General features: G+C 38.1%; 1 protein-coding gene across 2 annotated transcripts in view; it reads left to right on the forward strand.

The window, feature by feature from the left end:
* LOC108700113 (protocadherin-19) overlaps positions 1–25,074 on the forward strand; it is a 125,051-nt gene that overhangs the window by 49,868 nt on the left and 50,109 nt on the right. For both annotated transcript variants that reach the window (XM_018232996.2, XM_018232995.2), the window contains one exon: positions 19,965–20,023. In XM_018232996.2, coding sequence (XP_018088485.1) covers positions 19,965–20,023 — 59 coding nt within the window. The remainder of the gene's footprint in view (positions 1–19,964; positions 20,024–25,074) is intronic.

Consider the following 25,074-nt stretch of genomic DNA (forward strand, 5'->3'; position numbering starts at 1 on the left):
CCTATGGAATGGGTAGTTGCGGCTGTCAGTGTGCATTCTGCTGCTTGAACACTTCTGTTATTTCTTCTGTGAGCTCATGCCTTCAAGGGAGGTGCCGAAGATAATCTTTCCATGGCCCAATCACAATAGGGATATAAAATAGAACCAGGCATGCATGACTGTCAATAGACAAGTATTCAGAAATACATCTGAAAACCTCTGCTGAAACCTAACAGTAAGTCAGCCCTTACGTATTTTAGAGAGGCACCTCTCCTCAGGAATAGCTGAATAAAAAAAAGCATACATCAGTAGTGCTATCTGATGCAGCATAGCTATTTAGGTAGTAGAAATGGTGGCTATTTATATATAACTTCCATTTGAGTATCCGCACTCCAAAGTCAATCTTAATAGAAGGAGGGTGCACGGTAAATCGTGTATACACCAATAGTTTCCAAACCAGCACTCCTGAGAGTGCTGTTCAATATGGAATGGATGTATATAACTTTGTTGTTTTGGGTTAGAAAGTTGTGGTTTGCAATTGCGTTAGATGACTATTATCCAGGGTCTTACTGGGCCCCGGCTCTCATGGTCCCTGCTGGCCCAAACCCATTCCCTGCCCCAATTTATTGTCAATGCCCCAACCTCCCTTTCCTGCCCAGGTTGCGTCAACAAAAAGGTATGTCGGGGGGAGGTGGGTTGTAGCTGGAAAGGGTTGTGGCTGGGCCAGAGGCTACTATGCAGCAAGACCAGTCTGCCCCTGCTTTTATCCATTGATGGTGGCATTTCTCTGTATTAAGGGAGATCGTGGAAATCTGCTGTAAACAGCATTGTGTCCCCGCCTATAGAGTAAAATCTCTGCTCTGTAGGTCATCCTACTAGGCATCAACTTCAACTGTTCACATCAAGAAGCATAGAAAGTTGAGAAGGCACAGTAAAGCATAATAATTATATTATTATCTGTTACATATAAAATCATCTTTATAGTACACAGTTTTAAATTTCGAGACAGATTGTTTTTTGTTTTTTTTTAGCATTTTCTGCCACACCTCTTTATGTATTTTGCAAATGCACATCTCCCAAAGACGACAAACCACAGCAATAACACAACAACACAGCCGTCAAAAATCCTGTGCAGATAAATGTAAATCATATAGCACACCAATGAGGAATTTATTACTTAGACTTAAATAATAATATGCTTAAAAAATATATTCTTCGACACATGCATTCCCAAGGTGCAAAAGTTTCCTTGGCTTCTCTAATAATAGAATTAATTGCTAACAGCCAATGCATATTAGGTTCCTTAAAACTTTACATGCCCCATAACAGATTTATTTTTATAACGTGGAATCATTGCCAATGTGCATATTCTCTGACACAATGACAGTCATCTTTTTTTTTCTTTCTTCTGTTGTTCTTCTGGTGTTACTGTACGTGGTACAATAAATTAGATTCACTGTTTGACAGCTCAGACCTCTAACAATTTTTGTCAGAACAAAGCCAAAGATGAATTGCATCCATCCCTGTTTGAGGCGATTGTACCTGTTCTTGCTGGCATGTTACATTAAGGGAGTACCTAACTTACTCAATCTACTGATAATGTTGAAAATTGGTTTTGGAGAATCCATGCTCTATGCCACTGAACTAATTGAAAGCACTTTTTTTTTTTTTTGTACAAAAAATATGTTCTTTCTAAGCCAAAACCATTCAAAAGATGAAAATAATGGCTCCCTCGATGACCTAGGCAAAGAATTTGCCTGAAGTTTAATATTTTACTTGGAACCATATCTTTCCTATGTTACATCTTTGAAATCTCTGGGAGTGAGATTTCAAATAAGAATACTAAGTGATATTTCTCCCATTTTGACAAGTGACTTTAGTTTCGATTTGTAGGATATAATTTTGAGCTAGGGGAAACAAAGACAGCCTCTATGCAAGGGAAGATAAAAGAATTGCAAAATAATGTGGTTTAGACAAAACAGCCCTGCTAATCCCTTGAAGATATGTTTCTCTTTTAACTATTTTGTACTAAATTAACTCTGTAATCACTTGGCAAAAAATTCCCTTTTTTTTCTTTTTGCCGTCAGCATTATATATATATATATATATATATATATATATATATATATATATATATATATATATATATATATATATATATATATATATATATATATATATATATATATATATATATATATATATAGACAAATACAAGGTTCCTCTGCACTCAACCCATTATCAATATATTTAAGACAGAGACATTTTGTGCATACTGCTACTGAAAAATGCCTTACCCTTTAAACAAAACAGGGATTGTTTGTCCATATATTGCAATATATTTAAGCTGGCCAACTACGTCAAAGTCATCCCATATCTGGCCAGTCCTATGCTCAATTTTCATTTGATTCATTAAGAATTCTATGGTTTCATTATACATTTTATAAAAGGGACGAATATGTTTTACCTGCAACTTACTAGCTGCTTTCAAAGTAAAACTCCCAAACTTGGCTGCCCTTTTATTAGACACCAGTGGGATCACCTGACTATAGTTGGAGAGGGTGGGAGCTACAACATGGAGCTGGTCACTGCTCCTGTAGAACTATAACAAACAAGGGAAAGTTGTGCTCACCACTAGTTTTTAAAATCATTAGGCGGGGGTGCAATGAGGGTGTGACCACAAAATACATATAGACAAATACAAGGTTCCTCTGCACTCAACCCATTATCAATATATTTAAGACAGAGACATTTTGTGCATACTGCTACTGAAAAATGCCTTACCCTACAAAACAGGGATATATATATATATGCATATACTGTCTATAAGTAATGGAGACCCTGACCTGTTGCATTTTAGGGCAACCGAGTATTATATTTATAGTAATATATCAAATCAACTGGACTTGATATATTTATTTTTCTCTTGAAGACGTTTCATTAGTCACCCGACTTCAATAGAAAAAAACCAACACTCCATTTTCTAAGGTATGATTATACATATATCTGGAAAGTACACCAAGACCTGTGCTTTTTAGTGATAGCAGGGTCGTGTTGAGAAGTATACTATACTACATCTAAAGCCACAGTTCTTCTATAGTAATCAGAGAAAAATACGTTTTTTCTTGGGTTTTGCAGAAACAGAGCAAAGAAAGAAAATCCTTTTATTCATCAGGTTCTACAAATGTAATAGCATACAGAGTGATTGTGTGGCAGGAGGACAAAAGAACATGGCTTCTGCTATGTTCATAATTTCTTAGGGATGTGCAGACCACCGGCCATGGCCGAATTACCCACAAGGTGCAACAGGCACCTGCCTACTGCCTAGGGCCCACATGGTTTTAGGGGCCCGGTCCAGTGGATGGCACCGGCAATCCCTTACCTTGCAAAACCCGGAGAGGAGTTGATGCATTAGGCAACTTTTTCTTTGTAGCCTATACAGCTGCATCGCTCTGTTCCTAAACACATCAGCCTCCTAGTTCCTTAGTTCCTAGAATAACTGCCTCACTGTGCACACTCCTGGCCTCTGACCACGTATATGATGTTGGGTCACGTGAAACTTTACCAATAGCTCAGAAGCAGGGAGAGAGAAATGCACCAGCTCTCATCGCATTGTCACAGGGCCCCCTCTTAAAACAGATCGAGGCAAGACAAGTTTGGGAAGAGAAGGGCAGCAGAAGAGAGAAAATGCAAAAAAACTAAAAGCCTATGTGTAGGTCTGTGTGGAGAATGTAACATTAATACAAGTAAAAAGAAAGGTGGTCACATGATAAAAAGGAAAGATGGAGACAAAAAGTGAAATGCTTAATTGTCTTAATCAGAAAAAAATGTGGTCACAATATGGCAAAAACATCCTGCTATGAGTTCTGGTCTATCTCTGTGCCATCCTGCTATGAGTTTTGGGGTATTTATGTATAAAATGATCTCTGTGCCATCCTGCGATTAGTTCTGGTGGTTATTATACATTAAATAATCTCTTTGCCATTCTGCTATGAGTTATGGGGTATTTATATATGAAATAAGATCTTTGCCATCCTGCTCTGAGTTATGGTGGTTATTATACATTAAATAATCCCTGTGACATCCTGCTATGAGTTCTGGTAGTTATTATACATGAAATAGTCTCTGTGCCATCCTGCTATGAGTTCTGGGGTATTTATACATGAAATAGTCTCTGTGCCATCCTGCGATTAGTTCTGGTGGTTATTATACATTAAATAATCTCTTTGCCATTCTGTTATGAGTTATGGGGTATTTATATATGAAATAAGATCTTTGCCATCCTGCTCTGAGTTCTGGTGGTTATTATACATTAAATAATCCCTGTGACATCCTGCTATGAGTTCTGGTAGTTATTATACATGAAATAGTCTCTGTGCCATCCTGCTATGAGTTCTGGGGTATTTATACATGAAATAGTCTCTGTGCTATCCTGCTATGAGTTCTGAGGGTATTATACATGGAATTGCCACTGCATTCATTCTACTAAGTGTTTTATGGGTATTCCTGAAAATTATTTGATGTGGGATTTGAAACAGATGCTTAGCTATCTATATATTCAGTGGGGAGTAGTTAATCGAGCTATATCTCCAAAAGTGGGCGTGGTTAATAAAATTGCAACAGCACACTGCCTTTTGCTCCAAGCCCCAGCTTTCACTCTAAAAATCTGTGAGCCTTAATCTGACAGAAACAGGAGGTGATTGCTTTCCCCTATGCTGTGCAGCACTTGTAAAAGTGGGGCCCCAAAAGCGTTACCCTGCCTAAGGCCCCATCTGGTCTAAATCTGGCCACTGGCTGGTGGTAGATGGAATAATTACTGATTAATATCTGTGTTATCTCACCATTCTGATCCAGTCTTATCCACACATTTCATCGTTTTTACATTTTTATCACTGTGTTCTATCAGGTACACTGTTAATTAGCATTAAAATCCAAGCTGCAAACTGAAAATTTAACACCTGAAAATCAGACTTATTATGCTCGCTAGATACCTGATGCTTTGTTAAAATCTCGGATCAAATGTTTTTAAGTTCAGAGTACATTTATTCCTTAATGTAATGTTTGTTTCTTTCTAGCTTTTATTTGTACATTCACACATAGAAAACACGTCTGCTGTACTTATAGGTAACATTGCTTCCTTTTCTACTGCATTACATCTTAATAACAAGACAATTACCTTGCTATTTTAGTAGAAGTGAGATACTTTTTTTTTTTTTATAACATAGGTTTTTTTATTAGATTTTCATCACATGTATATCATGCAGATGCAGTAGGGAGATAGCAATTACAGTAGTAAAGTTTGCAGTATTACAATGTACAAAATGAATACAGTCAAGTGATCCACAAAATTATAACAGACATATGGTAAGGTGGCTATACAATATGTGCCAGAAGAGCTAAACAGTGATGATAGATTAGTGAACTGAGTCAAACCATAACAGTATAGAAGTAAAAAGAAGTAACTTCCTGTACGCGAACAAATAGATCGTCCGTGAAAATTGAGTAGGTATAATATGGAAATTGGGAACTTAGCACCCTAGTGCTCGGATGTTAGTATGCAGTTGTCCGAGAGTAATTTACTGGTGTCTGTTTTCTGTTTTCTGTTTGTCCTATGCATGTTGGAGGAGAGCAAGCGGCGTTACAATGACAAAGTAGTATGGTTAAAGCCATGAGGAAAGTTATATCTAACCCAAGGGTCCCACACCACATGAAATCGCTTTTGTTTATTGTGTAGTATACTAGTTAGTTTTTCCATTATAAAGGTAGCGTTAATTCTAGCCTTCAGTTCCCCAAATTGTAAGGAGGTAGATAGCCAGGACTTTGCTATAATCTGTTTTGCTGCTGTAAATATATGCGTTATCAACGTATGTGCAGGTGCTGGTATATCCTTTATGGTGCAATTGAGTATTGCTTGTGCTGGGTGTTTGGGTAGATTGATATCTAAAACTGAGTAGATTAACTGGTATAATCTACGCAAAAATCTCTGTACTTGCGGGCAGGACCACCAGATGTGAGTCATTGTGCCCTGGTCTTGGCAACCCCTTAAGCAGCAAGGGTTAGCAGTGGGGTCCCATTTTGCTTTGCGGGCAGGTACCATGTACCATCTGCTCAGTACTTTGTACGAGGTTTCCTTAGCAGATATGTTAATGGAACAGTGGTTGGACCGTTCTATTGCCTGTATCCAATCCGCTTCCTCCAAGTCAAGTTGCAGTTCTTGGGTCCAATCCAGAATGTATTTAAGTCCCATTAGTGGGGCAGTGTTAGTCAAATAATTATACAATGGAACTATGAGCCTTTGCGATGTAGGGTATTTTAAACAGTAAGTTTCGTATATGGTGAAAGATTGCTGAGGGTATTTAGCACAAATGGACTTTGAGTAGTGCTGAATTTGGTAAAAGCGAAAGATTTCGGAATCAGGAGCTTGATACTTGTCTCGGAACGATGGCCAATCCTTGACAACATCTTGGGGTAAATGAAATAGTTTGGTAATGCCTTTGTCAATCCACCACTGGAATGGTAAAGAGTGTAATCCTGATGGGAAGTCAGGATTATTGAAGATTGGTGAGGCAGGGTTACGGGAAGAGATGATGGAGTGTTGTCGCCTAATTTTGTCCCAAGTCAGCAGTGCAAATTGTATCACCGGATTAGAAAGAGGGGGTCGAGAGCATTTTTCTATCCATAGTAGATGTTGTAAGTCCAAAGACGGGCAATGTGACCTTTCAATATCCACCCAGGCTGGAGGGTTGGTGGTTACATGCCATTTAATAAGTTGTGCCAGTACAGCCGCGTGGAAGTAGTTTAAATATTTTGGGACACCCATGCCTCCTTGGGTCCGGTGGCGAAACACTATAGTTTTTGCAATCCGTGGTTTACTGCTCCCCCATAGGAACTTCTGGCTGGCTCGTTGTAACTGGGTGATCAGCCCCATGGGTGGGGGAGCTGGTATAACTTGGAATAGATACAGAATGCGTGGCAAAATTGACATTTTGAGTGCTGATACCCTACCGAGCCATGAGATATTATTTTCAAGGTCTTTGAGGAGAGATTTAATGAGCTGCGGATAGTTAGATTGAGCCAACGCGGAATACTCCGATGTAATTTTGACTCCCAGGTAGTCCATACAGCTTGCTTTCCAAGTGAAGTCAAAATTTAATTGTAACAGTTTTTGAAGTGGACGTGGTAAGTTAAGTCCCATTGCTATCGTTTTGGTGGGGTTGATAGTAAGGCCAGAGATGCAACTAAAGAGGTTCAAGATGCGGTACAAGTTGGGCAAGGATGTCATCGGCTTAGCAATAGTGAGTAGGATATCGTCGGCATATTGACAGCATTTATATTCCTCCTTTGCAAGTGTTAAACCAAATACATCAGGGCATTGCCTAATCGCTTGACTGAGGGGCTCCATGCATAGGGCAAACAGAATAGGGGAGAGGGGGCAGCCCTGCCTCGTACCACTTTGGATGAAAATCGGGTCAGATGTGAAATTCATATACTTAACCTTAGCAGTTGGATTCTGATACATTGCAAAAATATGATTTAGGAAGCTCACAGGAAAATTGTAATGAATCAGTGTTTCACGTAAATACACCCAAGATATAGAATCAAATGCTTTTTCAAGGTCCAAGGAGAGGAGCACCATCTGAGTGCCCCCCTCCTTGGCCCCATGTAACAGATTCACCACCCTTCTTACTTTATCACTAGCTTGCCGATTTCACATGAAGCCTACTTGGTCTTTGTGGATAATGTCAGCGATGAAGGTATTCAATCGGGAGGTGTAAATTTTATTTATTTATATATTGGCCTGTAATTTTCAGCTTTCGTGGGATCTTTAGATGGCTTGGGTATGGCGGAAATATATGCACTTAACGTCTCCGGGCAAAAATGGTCAAGAGTGCCTATATCTGCATATAAACGGCATAAATGAGGGGCTAAGATTTTTGCAAAGGTCTTATAATATTGCGCACTCAGGCCATCAGGGCCTGGTGCTTTAGAATTTTTAAAGCTCTTAATAGCTGAAGTGATTTCAGCAATTGATATGGGTTGTGCCAAAAATTCCTGCTGGACATTAGTTAGGGTAGGCAGGGACAAGTCTTGTAGGTAGGCCTTACATTTAATAGGAGATATAGTTTGTACTTGTTTATATAATTTTTGATAGAATGCCTGAAATCTCATTACTATATGCTGTGGATGGGCAGTGGGGTTTCCCTGTAAAATAACAAGTTTTTGTATACAGTAGGTGTGAAGCCAGTTTTGCCTTTCAATTTATTGGCCAGAAGAGTGTCGGCTTTATTACCTTTCTGATAAAATTTCTGTTTGGTCCACCTTAAATGTTTTTCTGCATCGTTCGTTAGACACATATTCAATTCCGTCCGTTTTGTCTTAATTTTGAGTGCCGTAATGGTGGAGGGAGACAGTAACTGGGATTGCTCTAGTGAGCGTAATTCGTTAGTGAGATCGTCTACCAATTTGTTTCTTTGTTTTTTCCGTGAGCTTCCTAACTTCAGAAATATGCCTCTTATATATGCTTTATGTGCTTCCCATATCACCGACATTTTGACACCTTCAGTCATGTTAGTTACAAAATAATTAGACAATTCCTCTTCCAGTTCAGTAACGACATTAGGAATAGCAAGCATTGATTCGTTTAGTCTCCACAGTCTGTGGGGTTCAGGGAAGTAGGTTGGGGCAGAACAGGAAGGGTGGTTGCAGCAAAGTGCCAATACTACGCCTGGCTCTGGTCAACCTTATGTGTTAAAACGTATTGTAATTCTATATTTATGGGATTATTCAGAGCAGGAAATAGGTTTTGACTGCATATCTCAAACTAAATAACCTTCAAAGTGGCACCCTGCAGATTCATGCATTAAGGCTCAAAGCATTTTTGTCTAGTAAATGTAAATGCCATAAGAAAATTGTTTACATATCCCTATCATAAAGAAACTAAAGAAAACATCTATACAGTCACTTCTTAATATTTTTTATTACCCAAATACAAAGGCATGCTTATAAAAGATTAATTGTGGCCCTTTAAGGTACAGTATGTTGAAAGGCATCTAAGGCTGTCTATACAGCTCCTGCTTAATCACACTCAGGATAAAACAGGGGTCGAGCAGCAAGGAACTGAGCCTGACATTCATCTCTCCAAAGGTGTGCCATATTTGCGTGGCTCAGCTCAGATACAGATATCAGTAGGATGTCTCCAAACATGTTTGATATATTTGATAGATGATTGTGTTCATTTGAGATTTAGGGAGGTATAATATAACATATTTGGATGACGGTTCAATAAAGGTTAACTAGAAGCAACAAAACTACTGTCCCCTGCTTTATCATTGTTTGAACAATGCTTTCATCTACATTAGCCCTATATATCATTGGTTAAGCTGGGCAGATATGAAATAAAAAAGTGAGAACCAAAGTTTTGTACAATTTAACTGCTTGATGTTTTTCTCTCAGTGATGTTTATTGGTTATTGGTTGGTTTGTTGACTTGGCAGGTTTGGAAACGAATCTGCCAATGTACATACGATGAAGGCTAGTGCATGGTGTATTCTGGCTGTGTATGACCCCTTTTATAGTATCTTTCTGTTTGATCCATGGGCACATAGGTTGGATACTATACAGGATTGACCCATGTATGGCTGCCTTTACAATTCTTTTGTACTTCCATGTTATTGAGAGGACTTGGGATGACTGATCCCCTCCTGGTTTTATAAAATGGGCATGCTTGGAGTTCCTCTTACAAATGTGTGCTGAAGTGAAATAAGCAAGTCATCTGCCCTGGATAAAATGTAAAAGGTTCCAGATAATATGAAATAGGCAAGCAGCTCCGGGGGGGGGGACTGACAAGTAAGTGAAGGAGAACAATTTCCATTTAACTAAACAGAGAAAGGCTTTTGTCTATAGAATGAGGCAGGACAATAACTTTTCCTGGGTCTTTAGTTGCCAATTCAACTGATTTTAGTCATAATCCGCTTTCATCACAAATGAGGCCCCACTTAGACTTCTGTAAGTGAATTTTGTTAGGGACTATGTAACAATAGACACTGCTGCATTTAATCCAGAACATCACACTTGTTGTTGTTGTTGCTGTTACCAAGGCCAGATGATTTGTGGGTAAAAACAGCATTTGACGTATGAATAGCAAAACTGAAAATATAATTATTGTATAGCTTAATGAAACTCACACAAATGGTAAATATTCATGTTTCTATGCTCAGGATTCTTTCATGACACAAAAGATTTAAGATGAGCATAATTTTATATACAACTGTCTGAATTTCTTTAATTCCCTCTAAGCTAAACTATGAATCAAGCTGCTCTAGCCCTGCTTAATGTGCCACTCTGTGTGCCAAGGAGTAATTATTCCTTTGTACAAGAGACTATTCAATCTATATGCTGAAGAAGCGACTGTGCGTGGCTATTTCTAAACGTGTGCATCTCTTTTTTAAACATGTGCATCTCTTTGCTGGCAAGTGGACCGAGACCACCAACTAATTTCACACTGACCTGCTTCACACCATAAATCTCACACACTGCTATCATTTTTGTTTCTGGAACTGCGTAGAGAGACATTGCTACAGTGAATAAATATGTTGCTACATACAATACAGTGTGATGCAAATGGTTTGTGGGATTTTTCCCTCAAATTAACAAAACATTCAGCATTTTCCAAGTATATCCATTTTTTTTAAATCATTTCACCTTATGCTACTAAAGAATCATTGTTATGTGAATGTTATTATAATTATGACGTATTCCTCAGGACTGTGCAGTAGAAGGATATCTACATCAAACATACAAATAAAAAATCAATACTGATTGATACAGGAGGTAAATAGGCCCCTGCTCATTAGAGCTTACAATATATAAGGAGGTAAGATTAATGGGCACGTGCAATAACACTGGGGGATTTTCATGACAGCGTGTGTTATTTTCATACCCTAAAAACATGATTGACCATATTTTCTATTAGCTTTACAATTCAAATAACAGTCCTTTGGCTACAAAATGTTGAACCATTAATCATCTCAGCCTAGGCAAAGAAGTGCACAGGTATTGGTAGGAACATGAGAATAGTTTACTATACAATAAAAATGTACAGTATGTAACCCAGACCCGTATAACCCCAACTCGCAGTTACAGGCCCTCCTCGTAGCCTCGTGGGAGGGTCTTCGTAATTTCCCATACCGATCCCTTAAGGACTACAGCTCTCTACCAACTACGTTAACCACCCCTCACAAATCCTGGATGGTAGCCCTCAAGGTCTTGGGTTGTGAACCTCCACTAATGTCCCCTCACTTGCCTTTGTGGGGAAACTCCTACCTACCTCACTTCAGAACCCTACCAGAGTTCGTCTTCTGGCCAACCCAAGGCATTAAATGCCTGAAAGACCTCCTTGATCCACAGACGTTCCCCACATACCATGCTCTCCAACGCAAGACCCACCCTACGCAAATTTTACTATTCCAATACCTTCAGCTACGACATGCCTTTCACTCCCAATTTCATTCCCTTACCCCTCAACAGTCCTCCCTGGTCATAGAAGAAATACTCCGTGACCCTAGCCCCTCCAAATTGGTGTCCCGATTATACCACCGGCTTCTCCTATCTGGTCCTAAACCCTTCCTGACTACCCAGGACTGGTGGACTACTAAAATTATAGGATGACTGGGAGGAGGCGATAGACAATGTGTACACTGGTCTCATTTCTCTAAAAGATAAGCTGATTCAGTATAAAATTATACACCATGTATATATAACCCCTATACGCCTTAAACAAATGGGCCGAGTCCCTCTCGACAACTGTCCTAGGTGTCAGCAACCGGGTGCGGACTTCTTCCATCTAATATGGGAGTGCCAACATATTTTAGACTTCTGGACGAGAGTGGTAAACTACTTAGCGGACAACTTAGATTTCCCAAGGGTCATCTCTCCAACTGTTTGTCTGCTGGGGGTCTTAGAGGAACTGGTCCCAGCCAAATATCCCAGAATTGCCTACCGCATCCTCCTCTTTTATGCAAAGAAAACTATAGCAATGCACTGGATGGGCAACCTCTCACCCTCTCTTAGAGCTTGGGTGCACCTGGTTAACAGTGTAGTACCTCTTTATAAACTTACCTACGAGTCCAGGGGCGCCCTGACGAAATTTGACAACATATGGGGCCCGTGGGCTGACATTGATCCGAATCCCCCTGATGGAGTTGTGTCTGGACAACCCTTCTTGGCAGTAGCGCTGGAGGTTTCACTAGCCCTGACCTGCCTGATAACTACCTTAGCCATTGTGATATAACAATTCTCCATCTCTTTCTAGTAGCAATGCTTACCCTAGTATGCACAGAGTCAACTTCTGTTTTATACCTATATTGTGTACCTTACTTGTGTCAGTCTGCTCAACTGTTTGTAATGTATGTATGATTGTTTGTGTTCAAAAGGAAATAAAACTTACCTTTTAAAAAAAAAAAATGTACAGTATGTACAGTTATGGGATCCATTATCTGGAAACCCAATATCCAGAAAGCTTTGATTTATGGAAAGGCCATCTCCTATAGACTGCATTTTAACGAAATCATTCACTTTTATAAAACGATTTCCTTTTTCTCTTTTTTTGTACTTGAGCCCAACTAAGATAGAATTATTTAATCCTTATTGGAGCCAAAACAATATTATTAGATTTATTTAATGTTTATACTAATTTTAAGAAGACTTGAGGTATGGGGGTTCAAGTTATCAAAAGAAAACTTATAAAGAAAACCCCAGGTCCCAAACATTTAACAAGTCCCAAAAATATTTACTTTAAATCGTTTCTATGAAATTATTTAAACTTGGCATATCACCTTTTTGTCATTCAGTCCACTATTCATTTGTTCACTTAATTGAGCTCTTACCCTGTGGTTACTTTTAGTAGCAAAATGAAAATGTAATAACTGGACATATGGATACATTTGGGAGACCTTCTCTGCTTGATTCTTTAGTGGGTAGAATTCTGCTCCCCCTGCCAAAGATCTCCATTGTTGTACCATGTGGTAAACCCAAGCAGTTCAGCAAAAATGTAATTAATCATAAGATTTTGAACAAAGTGCTGTCTGCATTGGTCAAAATCTTTAGTGCCCTGGATTCTCTCCTCTTGTGTGGCCCATGTAGACCCACATGAGTAAACAAAATCCAGTGTACAATATAGAGTTAGCCCGTGGAAGCTTGCCTAGGTCCATTAGCTCTTAGTTACTTATGGGGGAATGTAATAAAAGTCGCAAAGAACAAAACAATCAGCACAAATAAGAATAAAAAGTCTAATTTTGCAATGTAATACTCTTCCTTAAACTGTTATTAGATTGCGAATTTAATTGCGCATTGCAAATTTTAATTGCGCATTGCCCACTTTTAAGAAGAGCTTGTAGGTGTCGTAATCTTTTGGAACAAACATAACAACTTTTTCATTAAGAACTTTTATTCCATTCACTGCGCACTGGCACTAACTATAAAATTCGCAAACCTTCTTCCACAGTCGGAAGTGGTCGCTAAACAGTTTCCGGGTTCACAAAAGCTATATTAAATTCGCACAAAGGCAAATTTATTCGCAGAGAATTTTTCCCATTGCAAATCTTTTTTTCATTACAGACTTTTATTACATTCCCCCTTTAGACTTTTTCTACATAAAATCCTTGCATTATAAATATATGTTATATATCTATACCAGTATTTTACTTCTATTATATATAGGTATGTGAGGTCAACTTTTTCGGAACTGAATAGAAAATATATGAATCTTTAGCCTGAAAGCTTACACTGTGCTCTCAGACTAGATTCTACTGTATATATTAGAGGGTGTAGGACTTGTTTAAATGCCCTGGTGCTGAATGGTTCATTTAACAATAACAAAAGAGAGAGATGTTTGCTAGTTTAGCTGATGCTCCTATCATAGCTTAGGTTAGACCAGACAGCTGTGGCACAGGAGTATTTTCCTGCTGTTAACTTTAAGTCATTTGTAGTAGGGAATGTTGAAAATAAATAACCTTTTTATCAGGCCTTTTTGACCTCAAAATCTGTCAATTAAGTCAGTGTCTTATTCCTGTTTTTAATTATGTATGTTGCCTGAAAGCTTAGCGTATCGTTTGGATGTTTTTGTGCCTGTTTCTCATGGAGGGCCAGTGCCTGTTGCCATCATTCAAGGTGTCTGAATATTAATGTGAATGTGAGAAAAAAAGTACGAAATTCAGAAGCAAATTTCTGCCCACAATGCAACATTTCCCCCAGAATTCCAGCACACACACTTAGTTACATCCTCCACAGCTTGCATACATAATACACAATCCGGCACACTTTAGCAGCCCTCTTTTTTCCCCCTTGGATCTGTGTTTGAATGGCATCACTTCAGCCAACTTGGGACACCCCGCTAAGTGTACCTTGAAATACCATGTTTCAATAGAACAGGCTAACTGGCCCTGACAAGGAACATGCAGGGATGCTACTACCTTTCTGGATAGTTGTACTCTATCTTGCATCCAATTAGCACTTGGCACTTCTGTTCATAAATGAGCTTAGTGACTGGAGGAGGTGTTGTGCTGATACAGTAGCTTTTATTAGCACACTGCTTGGGATCTAGGATTTAGGGATATTTCTGTAATTTGGTTCTTCATACATTAAGGGGGTTATATATTAAAGTCTGTATGCTAAAAAATCGAAAAATTCTGGTTTAATTACTAGGAAATCCAAATTTTTAGTGGAAAAAAAAAACTTGAATTTTTGAGATTGATTATAACCCGAGACTGGAAAAAGTCAGATTCCGAAAATACTCCATCTTCAACATGTAGAAATCCTGTAGAAGTCGATGACAGAGGTTCTGTTTGCATTTTGAAGATATTGTCTGTGCTGGGTTTCATAAGATAATCCGAACATTTCAGGCTTTTCCACTGATTTCACAATTTAATTGATATAAAAGGATAAATCGTGGATTCTAGTTTGGTTGGACTTTTTTGTTTAAAAAGTCTGAAAAATTCGGATTTTGATAAATAACCCCCTTAGTCTTCTTAAAATTACAGAGTTCTGTCTTTTGCTTCAACACTTCTTCCTGTTAGAGTTAGAGTTGTAGTATTTCTGGTCAGGTGATGTCTGAGGCAGTATAAAGACCATCACAAAATGGTGGTTCAAGGCAAGAGATGTAAAAGGGCAATATTTACTTAAATAAATATACCAGTTTGATAAGATTCTTTAATATTCCACTTAATTTGATATAAACTGTTGCTTAAATATTAATTTTGGGGGTAATGTTTTCCTTTAATTATATCTTAGATCAAGTACAAGGTACTGTTTTATTATTACAGAGAAAAAGAAAAGACATTTAAAAAAATCATATTTATTTGATTAAAACAAAGTCTATGGGAGATGGCCTTCCCCTAATTCTGAGCTTTCTGGATTATGGGGTTATGGATACCTGTACCAGGAAAAAAACCAGCAGGGCACTGGAGTGTTATCCAGGGTCAGACTGGGGGGCCTGTGGCCCACCGGAACTGCTGTTTCAAGGGCTCCTCCCCCTTCAGCAAAGCCCCCTCTGAGCCCCCCATCTCTGCCACAAGCCCAGCCCTCCCTTGCGCATGCACACTTTTTTCAATTCAGTGACTGGCGACTGGGGTAGGAGAGAGAAGCCAGGAACAGCAGTGACAGGTTTGGGCAGGGAGTGGTTCTGGGCTTGAGGGACCAACGAGAGCCGGGGCCTGCTGGTCCAGTCAGTCCCTGGTGTTATCCTCCCTTTACATTCTATAGCTACTGCCAAAACCTCCTGCAAGACTTTAAAAGTAGGCACCTCTATCATAGAAGAAACAGTGCCAAAGTACTATGAATAAAGTGGGCCACCATAACCAAGCCACCTATAATAATCACATGACTCTCCTTTTAATGTAAATAGATATATACACATACATATGAATGGGAGTAATATCTATCTATGCCCACTAGGGATGCTGTGCTCATAATGTACATTCTATTGAAGACAAAATAGATTTAACAAAATGTATTCTTAATTAAAGTACGTTTTAAAAATGATCCTTCATGTTTTGCTTTATATTTCTGCTAGTTATGTCTTCATGTACAGTGGGCTTGTTTGCTCTGCCTTTTTTTAGATGTGATTGTTCTCTTGCTCTGCCTTGATCTCTCTGTATAAACTTTATCATAAGACATGAGTAGGAAGGGAGCACAGACAGACGTTCTCTCATTTACCAGAAAAAAAAAGCTTCGGCACACAAATCTGCTCCCCTTGAAAGTACATATGATTCTTTAAACTAGTGGAGATCCTATGATAATGGAAGGATTTCACTTTGAATGCAAATGGTTCTTCTTTAACCACCCAGTAGTGTCAGTGAAAAAAATCTTTTCCATGCCTTTTTTTATTATTATTATTTTTAGGGAAGTAGACCTTTAGCTGATGGCTGTTTTCTGCAGTAAAACTCTTGCACAAATCTGCAGCAGTAATTACTAGGGGAAAGCAATAACGGAGCTGTGGTGAGCATTATACCAACTCCCTTAGCTTTAACAGGATAACATGTTTCTCACTGGGAGGCTGCTGTTTGCTAAATTAGATATTGTATTTCAGAAAAGGTCAGTCTTTACCAGCATTTCTTCTGCTTTATTATCTTGGTACAACAGTCTGTCCTCCCTAGAAATGGCTTACACTTTGATTTTAGATTAATCACCCTTATGTGCTGCTCTGACTTCTCCCTCTCCTTCCACCCCACCGTGTCTGATTACAAAAGCGTTAGACTTGTTGATGCATTAGTCTTCACTTGCTATTTATTACCCAGCTATAGATGATCATTTTTTTCCCCGGAGCGGTACCAGCTGCACAAGCGCATTTTTAGAGCTTTTATTTATATAGTTTGAATAAAATATTCATTTGATAAATGCATTATATGTTTCCATGATTAACAGAGAGCGAGAGCTGTTTCAATGACAAATATCTTTGAATTGGAAGCTGCATCATCCCTCTGCCTGGCATGTTGCACGTATTTGGAAATGTTCTTATTTTTTTTCCGCTCTCGCTCAGATAAAAGGAAATGTGCTTAGGAAGCACTTATAGTAGATTTATATTTTCATAATACCATTTGCAGCCAGCATAGCAGAATGGGTTAATATTTTAAATGACATTGTTAGCTATGCATTTGAGGAAGTCCAGCCACAGTCCTGGAGGGACACCAGTAGGACTTCTATCCTTTATATTAAGTCCTCCCCTTAGATGGGACAAGGGTTGCCACCTTCACTCCTGCTGAGGTCCAGATGGGAGTAGAGAAATGATAGGGGTGGAATGATGATGTTTAGGGAGTGATGTTGGGGACCAGCAGTCAATGATTTGCTGGATTCTACATCTATCAAGGTCTTTCTGGATTTCATACCTTTAAAATTTGGACAGGGACTTTAATGCATTTCGGTTTTTATCCTTTTTATAGTCATGCAAAAGAACTGCAGTCATTAATATGTTAATTGCATTGAAATCAGAAATACCATTGAACTTGCTGTTATCATGATACATGCAGAATAATCTCTGTTTGGGAATCTGAAGTAATTCCCAAACAGATTGTGGTCACATTAGCTATCATATGTGGTCTCTAGTGATCCAGTTGCCATTTTATCTGCTTCCAGTTGTGTAAAGACCACCAAAGCCTGAAATATTCAGCTGTAATGACAGACTTTCTCCTGTATCCCAAGAAGCTTCTCCCAGTATGTTTTGTTGAAGAACAAGCGCATTAATGCTCTGTTGTATGTGAATGTTATAGGGGCCTTAAACTGTAACCTCCACGGGGGCAGGGACTGAATATGTAAATAATGTATAATCTCTGTAATGCCTTGCATGTTCTGTAGTTAACAGGTAAATAAAGCAGGAGACTCCAATAATTATTAAAGGAGATAGTGGATACATTTTGCTGGGAGGAACTCCTTGAACTTATATTAGGAAAACTAACAAAATACCACTGCCATAAGCCTCAGCCAAGCCATCTCCTAGCTCCAGTAATAGATGTGACAATTGTCATGTGTGTAGCAACTAACAGGCTAGAATAAATCAGCAGGTTATGTTCCAGTTCACATTTTGGTTACTCTAGAAAGATGCAATAGGGTTGACCTGATCTGGTGTTGTTCAGTCTAACCCTTTGACTTGCCCATCTTAGTCCCAGTTTATCACATCAACGGAGGACTGACAGTTCAAAGTGTCCCTAGTGTCATTTATGTGTTGCCAGGCTATATGTATTTTTGGGTGAGTGCATAAGGTGACAGTTGCCCTTGTTGCTGTCATACAGATAGGTTGGGCAAACATTATCATTATCAAAGTCATTATCATGGTGTGTAACCGCCACATGACATTATCCCTGGATGCTTCAGGAAACAGATATTATCAGAAATTATCGGGTTTAAAGCATATTAAGTACCACATATTGATTTGCCAAAGATTAAAGAAAGCTGAGCCTAATGGCTGCCCAAGGCGGAGGGTGGAGGGCACACACCTGTCCCTTCTTTTGCAGTCCTTAGAGTTCACCCCTAGCAAGTTGCTGTACTGTAATAATCAATTTTTCCCTGGCGTCAACAAATAAAATAAATGTAGAAATATTGCCCGATATTATGTTTGATTTAAAAACCAATATTATGAATATGAAGAACAATACCCACCTTGGGAGTAGAAAATAAAAATGCGAACAACTGTTTTGGATTAGCTGAATCTGTTTGTCTATAAAGAGCCCAGTGTGTGTGTGTCTGTTCGAGTTTATAGGGAATAATCATCAAGTATCATGGCAGGATCTCATGTGGGCTCCAATCACCAAGTATCAGTGTAGAAATATTTCACTCCTTCTAACTAGAGATCTACTTTAACCAGCATAAGTGCAACTTGAAAATAAGATATTTCTGATATTTACAGCTGACAGACAGACAAGTCATGCTCTGTTGATAGGCATAACACTGGCAGAATGATTACCATACACTGACCTGCTAATATTCAGTTTATTCAATTCATACCATGCTAGCTTCAGTTTCATTCTAAATCAGTCAAATTGCCTTCAAAACTCTGAATGTGTCTTCACCCAGAGGCCTGATATTGCAGAATACTGTACTTTACTGCTATGGAAATGGAAAAAACCCTCAAAAACTGTATTTTTCTTTGCTCTGTTCAGAATTTTTGCACTTGCACAAATGTATTGCACCCATACCAGGAAGCATAGAAAAGAGCACAGGGCCTATTCAAATGGGTAAAAGGAGGCATAATTAAGAGGAACATCCTCGTGCCTAGTGTATGTGTGGCATTAGTAGCAGCTTCTTAGATCCAGTCAGGATCATGTTTTAGCTGTGTCATACGCCCCTTCTTAAGCTGAATTCTCTGGTTTTATAATGGGATATTAATTCATGATTATTGTCTTGCTTAGGATATAGCGAATTAAGAACAAGGGGCTTTGAAGTGATTGATAACTGCACCTGAGGGAGGAGGAAAGGGCATATATAATAAATTAAGTGAAGAAAGCAAGTTAAAGTAATTAGACTGTTATATTAATAGGGGCATAGTTAAATGGGACAATGTTCTAATTAGTAATTCTTTTTAATTGCTGAATAAAGGAATATGTTCTACCATGCACACTCTTACAGAACATAACACATTTACACACATATATGTCTCTCTATTTCAATAAATGAAATTACTACAATTCTTAGGCATGGAAGAGGAAAATAGCATTAAATAAATGTAATCACGACTGCAAAATTTGTTTCACCCGGCAAGGTCATAAATAAAAGAGAGCCGCGTGGCACTATAAATGCTGTCAGTTTTTCCTTATCATGTTATCTCTAGTCCTGCAACACTTATTTTATCACATTTTCATTTTATTTCAGATTCATGACCTGAACACTCGGAGGTGACATCACTCTCCTCTGCCCGCTTTTAGTAATTCTTCAACCCAGCTATAAATTGCTATGTGGGCCTCTAACCGCTCTCTCTCTCTCTCTCTTCTTCTTTTTCTTCAGACCGAAAACTACACATTCGATACAAACTATGTGAACAGCAGAGCACATCTGATTAAAAGGTACAGTCTCCAATTTGCTTCTGCAGAAAATCACTTCTGTTATAAGATGTTACTGGGGGGGGCGCGTGGGGGGGGGAGAAATTGCAAAGTTATTTTCTTGTGACCGGTATATTGGATATTGGATTCTCGCAGGTATTCTTTTTTTAACTAAAGCATAAGTTGGCACTATCTCCTTGACAACACTAAATACAATATTTGTTCTACTGAAGGCTAGAAAAATACACTATCACACAGTTCTAGAACAGATTGAAGGGTGTTGTGAGACGAGCAGATACGAGAGATGACAGATTTGTAAACATTAGAAAAAAAATCATTACATTTTAATTGAATTATTCCACTTTTGATTCCAAAGTGAATGGACATGGTTTAGTGGTCAAAAATAAGGAATGGAGTGGGTGTATTTATTTATGGGATGCATGTGTAAAGGCAAACACACCTGCTACATAGGGAGACACGTCTATCTGCCTCATTCTTCTTCCTCAGGGCTCCATCAAGAAAAACCTACTGTACCATAACTCATATTGGTACAGCTTAATGGCTTCCCTCCCTCAGATGTGTTAGCTCTTACTGCATCATCCAGCCCCTGTGCAGAAGAAGAAGGAATGCAAAAGTAAACATCCCTTATTGTTTGCAGGATGTTGTATAGCTTTACCACAGGATACATTACAATGTCATGCGGGTTTGCTTTTCCAATAAAGTATCTGGCTTCAAAGCCAAACCTACATGAGCTTCAAAGAGGTTCTTCCCATGGCATTAATTCCTAGGATAAGAACATTTTTACTGATGTTTTTATGGTTTTCAACACACATCCTGTCTCCGAACTGCTATTAGTTCATTGTAGGCTTTCTCTGTAGGTTTTTTTCCCAAAATATCCATTAGATATCCAATTAAATCTCTGCACTTTCATTCTTTTATAATATAAATATATATGTAAGCACTTGCTCCTCGGATCAAAGAAAACTGAAGTAATGGACTGACACCCACATATTGTAATCCAAGCAGGTGTATCACTCAGCCTCATCTTATGTCCTTTTTTCCCATAGTAGCCCTGCTGTTTGGAATTATGAGTATTGAAGTCATAAATAATTCCTTTTTGATTTTGTAGCTTTATCTAGCCAGAAATCACATTTTTTACTCATAAAAATGTCTCAAACTTGAGGGTGTGAAAGTAAAAAATGGATGGGCTAACTCTATGGGCAGATTTATCAAGGGTCGAATTGAAACTTTGGTTTTGAAACCATCAAGATCTATGCTTCCTCTTGGAAAACAACCATTTATTCATTTATGATTGTTATAGTCTTTTTACAAGAACATCTTTTTGAGAAACATGTAAAGCAATGGATATAAATGTGTTTTCACAGCTTCAGTCCCTCACAGTTCTGTTAAGCCATAAATGGTAGGTGGTCCAACTGGTTTCCATAGATACAGAAAAAAAATGCACTAAGCAGAAAACATTTTCAGCTTTTCTGTCCTACAAAGAGCAGGACTTGTGAAAAGTGAAAAGTAAGCAGCGCCATGCTGAGCTGTGTTGTGTACATCAGATAAGCTTGTGTTGATTTTCGGAAGCAGAGTTCTATCACCTTCCTAAATGAATATGTGCATCACTTAGCGTTAGCAGTTGAAAAATATATATGTTGATCAAAATAAGTTATTGCTAAACATCATATTTTACGGTCGCTTGCAATAAAAAAGGGTCAGTAAATATATGATACTCTTCAATCGATCATCATTATTTGTTTGTCTTCTTCTTCTGACACTCTCCAGCTTTCAAATGGGGCTCACTGACCTAATCTAATAACAAATGCAGTGTTATACAAATGCATTTGTTGTTATTGCTACTTTTTATTACATATCTTTTTATTCAGTCCCTCTGCTATTCATAATTCAGACTCTTATTCTACTTATTGCATTGTTGCTAGGGTAATTTGGACCCTAGCAACCAGATTGCTGAAATTGCAAACTGGAGAGCTGCTGAATACAAAGCTAAATAACTCAAAAAACATAAATAATAGAAATTGAAAACAAAGTATCTCAGAATATCAATATCTACATCATATTAAAAGTTAACTCAAAGGTGAACAACCCCTTTAATGACAAGCAAAACACACATATGGGAGCGGAGGAGATATTGAGGACTTGGGATGCAAATTGGAAATATTTACAAGGTCTAGACTCATTCCTAGAGCAAGTAAATTTGCTATAGTATAGGTATGAGATCTGTTATTTAGAAACCCATTAACTAGAAAGCTCCAATTATGGGAAGGCCATAATTTTTTAATTGAATTTTTCTTCTCTGTAATAATAAAGCAGTATATTGTACTTTATGGTAACTAAGCTGTATAAATCCATATTGGTGAAAAAACAACCCTTTTGCGATTATTTAATATTTAAATTATTTTTTAGTAAACTTCTAAATCCAAATTTCCTGGTCCCCAGCATTCTGGATTACATGTCCAATACCTTACCATAATTATGTGGTATAGCAGTATTTAATATTTTCCTTATCTCCTGCCGGTATGGCTGGATCTCAGGGCATTCCTATGACGCAAAGACCTGTCCTCTTCTTGCCAGTAGTGAGTAGTAGGGCCATTCATCAATATCTTTTTAAATGTAAGGGGAGTATAGTCTGATCTTTTTAATGCCTTATTACTGGTTTATTTTATTCTCCACCATTTAAAGTGGTTTGCCAAATTATGAATGAGACCTGCACTTCCCCTTTCCTGATCTCTAGATTTCTGCACTAGTTGAGTAATATTTGGTTTTACTTTCCACGGATGTATAGCTGTTTTCTAGTCAATATGATCACTTCCAAAGCAGAAGTGCATTCTCCTCCAGGTACTTGGTGCAGCATATGGCTCTCAGCAGGTGAAGTAAAACATATTTATTTATTGATAAGTAAATAAGCCCCCTGCCAGAAAGTAGCTTTGCAGACCTACAAATCGCATATGAGAATATGTACTTATTTTAATGCCCTTTGCTCTGGCTTTTTTCCCTCTATTAACATTTAATAGTTTTGTATATTTTGGCCCACCTGAAGCTTTCCATATGGTAAATCCAACAAATACTCATAGTCTGTAAATGAACCTGCTCTTTTCTTTTCTTGTATCACATGTTTTTATGTTTTCAGTCATCTTTCTTTTATAACCGTTTAATCATTTACATGCTCAGAAACAGGCAAAAAAAATCTATTTTAATCACAAAAATCTTGTTACATGGTGACAACAGAGCAAATAATGTCAATTAATTTACTGTTTGCTGCACTAGCACATCACCCATGGACCCAATTATGTGATCCTGTGGTCAAACAAATAAATATAGATTTGTGGCCTAATTAATTTACTTTGGTTTAATGAGATATGTAAAATGTTGCACTTACAAGCAAATACAGTATATGCAGCATCCAATTCCAATCCAATTCCAGCCCTTTCATTTCAGATTAGACTGCATGTGTAACCTTAGAGCTCTATGACCTGAATAAAAGCACTTTGCCTGTGATCTAAAGCAATTACAGGTCATTATGATTTATAAGGATATTACATATTTAGGGGGTTACTTACAAAAACTTGACTTTTTCTCACTTTGTTAAAAACATTTGAACACCCCCAAACCCGAATCCTCTTAAATTACCAATCAAATTTATCGAAAAAGACACAACAAAATCAAACGTTAATTCGAATCGTCCAACTTTTTCAAATTGTCGATCAGAAAACTCAACTTTATCGAACTGTCACCCTGAAAGTACGAATTTATCGGATTAGTGACTGAAAACCAGAGCAAACAGCCCAAAACTATTGAGAATCCCAAAGGTAAAAACCATGTTTTTATTGTTAAAGGGACCATCTGTCATTTACTTCTACATAATTTCGACAGGTTTTAGCTGGAGTATGTTCGGATTCGGATTTTGCTTCAAAGCATAATAAATCTCGAAAAATTTGTGTTTTTTCCCTTTAAAACCCAGCCAGAAGAAGGCCAGATAAATTGAGATTTAATAAACAGGCCCCTTATAGTAGCAAGATATATATATACATATATATATGTGGGGATTATCGGCACTCACCACTCATATAGTCACTTGCTGGGTGCTATCCAAAAATATTCAGAGCAGTCCATGAAAGCACTCACAGCGATCACCATCCAGTGTGTATCAAAAAGTTATTTATTGGTGCATGGTGTATCAACGCGTTTCGGCTCACCTGACGACGGCTCCAGGTGAGCCGAAACGCGTTGATACACCATGCACCAATAAATAACTTTTTGATACACACTGGATGGTGATCGCTGTGAGTGCTTTCATGGACTGCTCTCTATATATATATATACATATATATATACTGTATATTATTTCTTTAAATATATTAGCAGCAATCTTCTTCTTGCGTAACATTCACCCATTCCTTATGTATTTTCACCTTTTTAAATTGTAAGTTAACTGCCTCATAGAGCCTAAAACCAAATTTTGCTATAAATTGCATGGGGAAACTAAACAACTTGTCCAGTGTCTGAAATGGTAACAAATATTATGGAGAGAGATAACAAAGGACATGTTGCTGGAACACAAACACAGAAACAAACATGGCAGACTTGACTTGGGGCACAGCAAGGCTGCTATAGGACTGTGAGGGAATACAGCAAACATGGATCAGGCTGTGGGGCAGAGATAAGGAGGAAAGCTGGCTGGAGAATTTAGATGAGAAGAATCAGACTATAGACAACAACAGTAGTGAGTCAGGAAAATATAGAGAAGAATGAGAGCATTTCATAAGACTGGTGGTTAAATTAACTGCTGCTAGTTTTCAAGTATTGAAAACATCTGCTAATTTACATATTTAACACATTCTATTCATTAGTTAACTAGTTTGCTGTTGGCTAACTTAGAAAAAGAAGTCTAATATACAAGGGATACAGAATAGCATATAACAATCTAAAATATCTTATCTTCATACTTTCATTCTTCAGACAATTTCACCTTTTCATAGGTTTTTCAGGCATACTGGCCCCATAGCATGGCATATGGTATATTTATCACCCATTAAAGTATTCCAGACCCACAT

The sequence above is a fragment of the Xenopus laevis genome, chromosome 8S, assembly GCF_017654675.1.
Source record: "Xenopus laevis strain J_2021 chromosome 8S, Xenopus_laevis_v10.1, whole genome shotgun sequence".
Taxonomy (NCBI): domain Eukaryota; kingdom Metazoa; phylum Chordata; class Amphibia; order Anura; family Pipidae; genus Xenopus; species Xenopus laevis.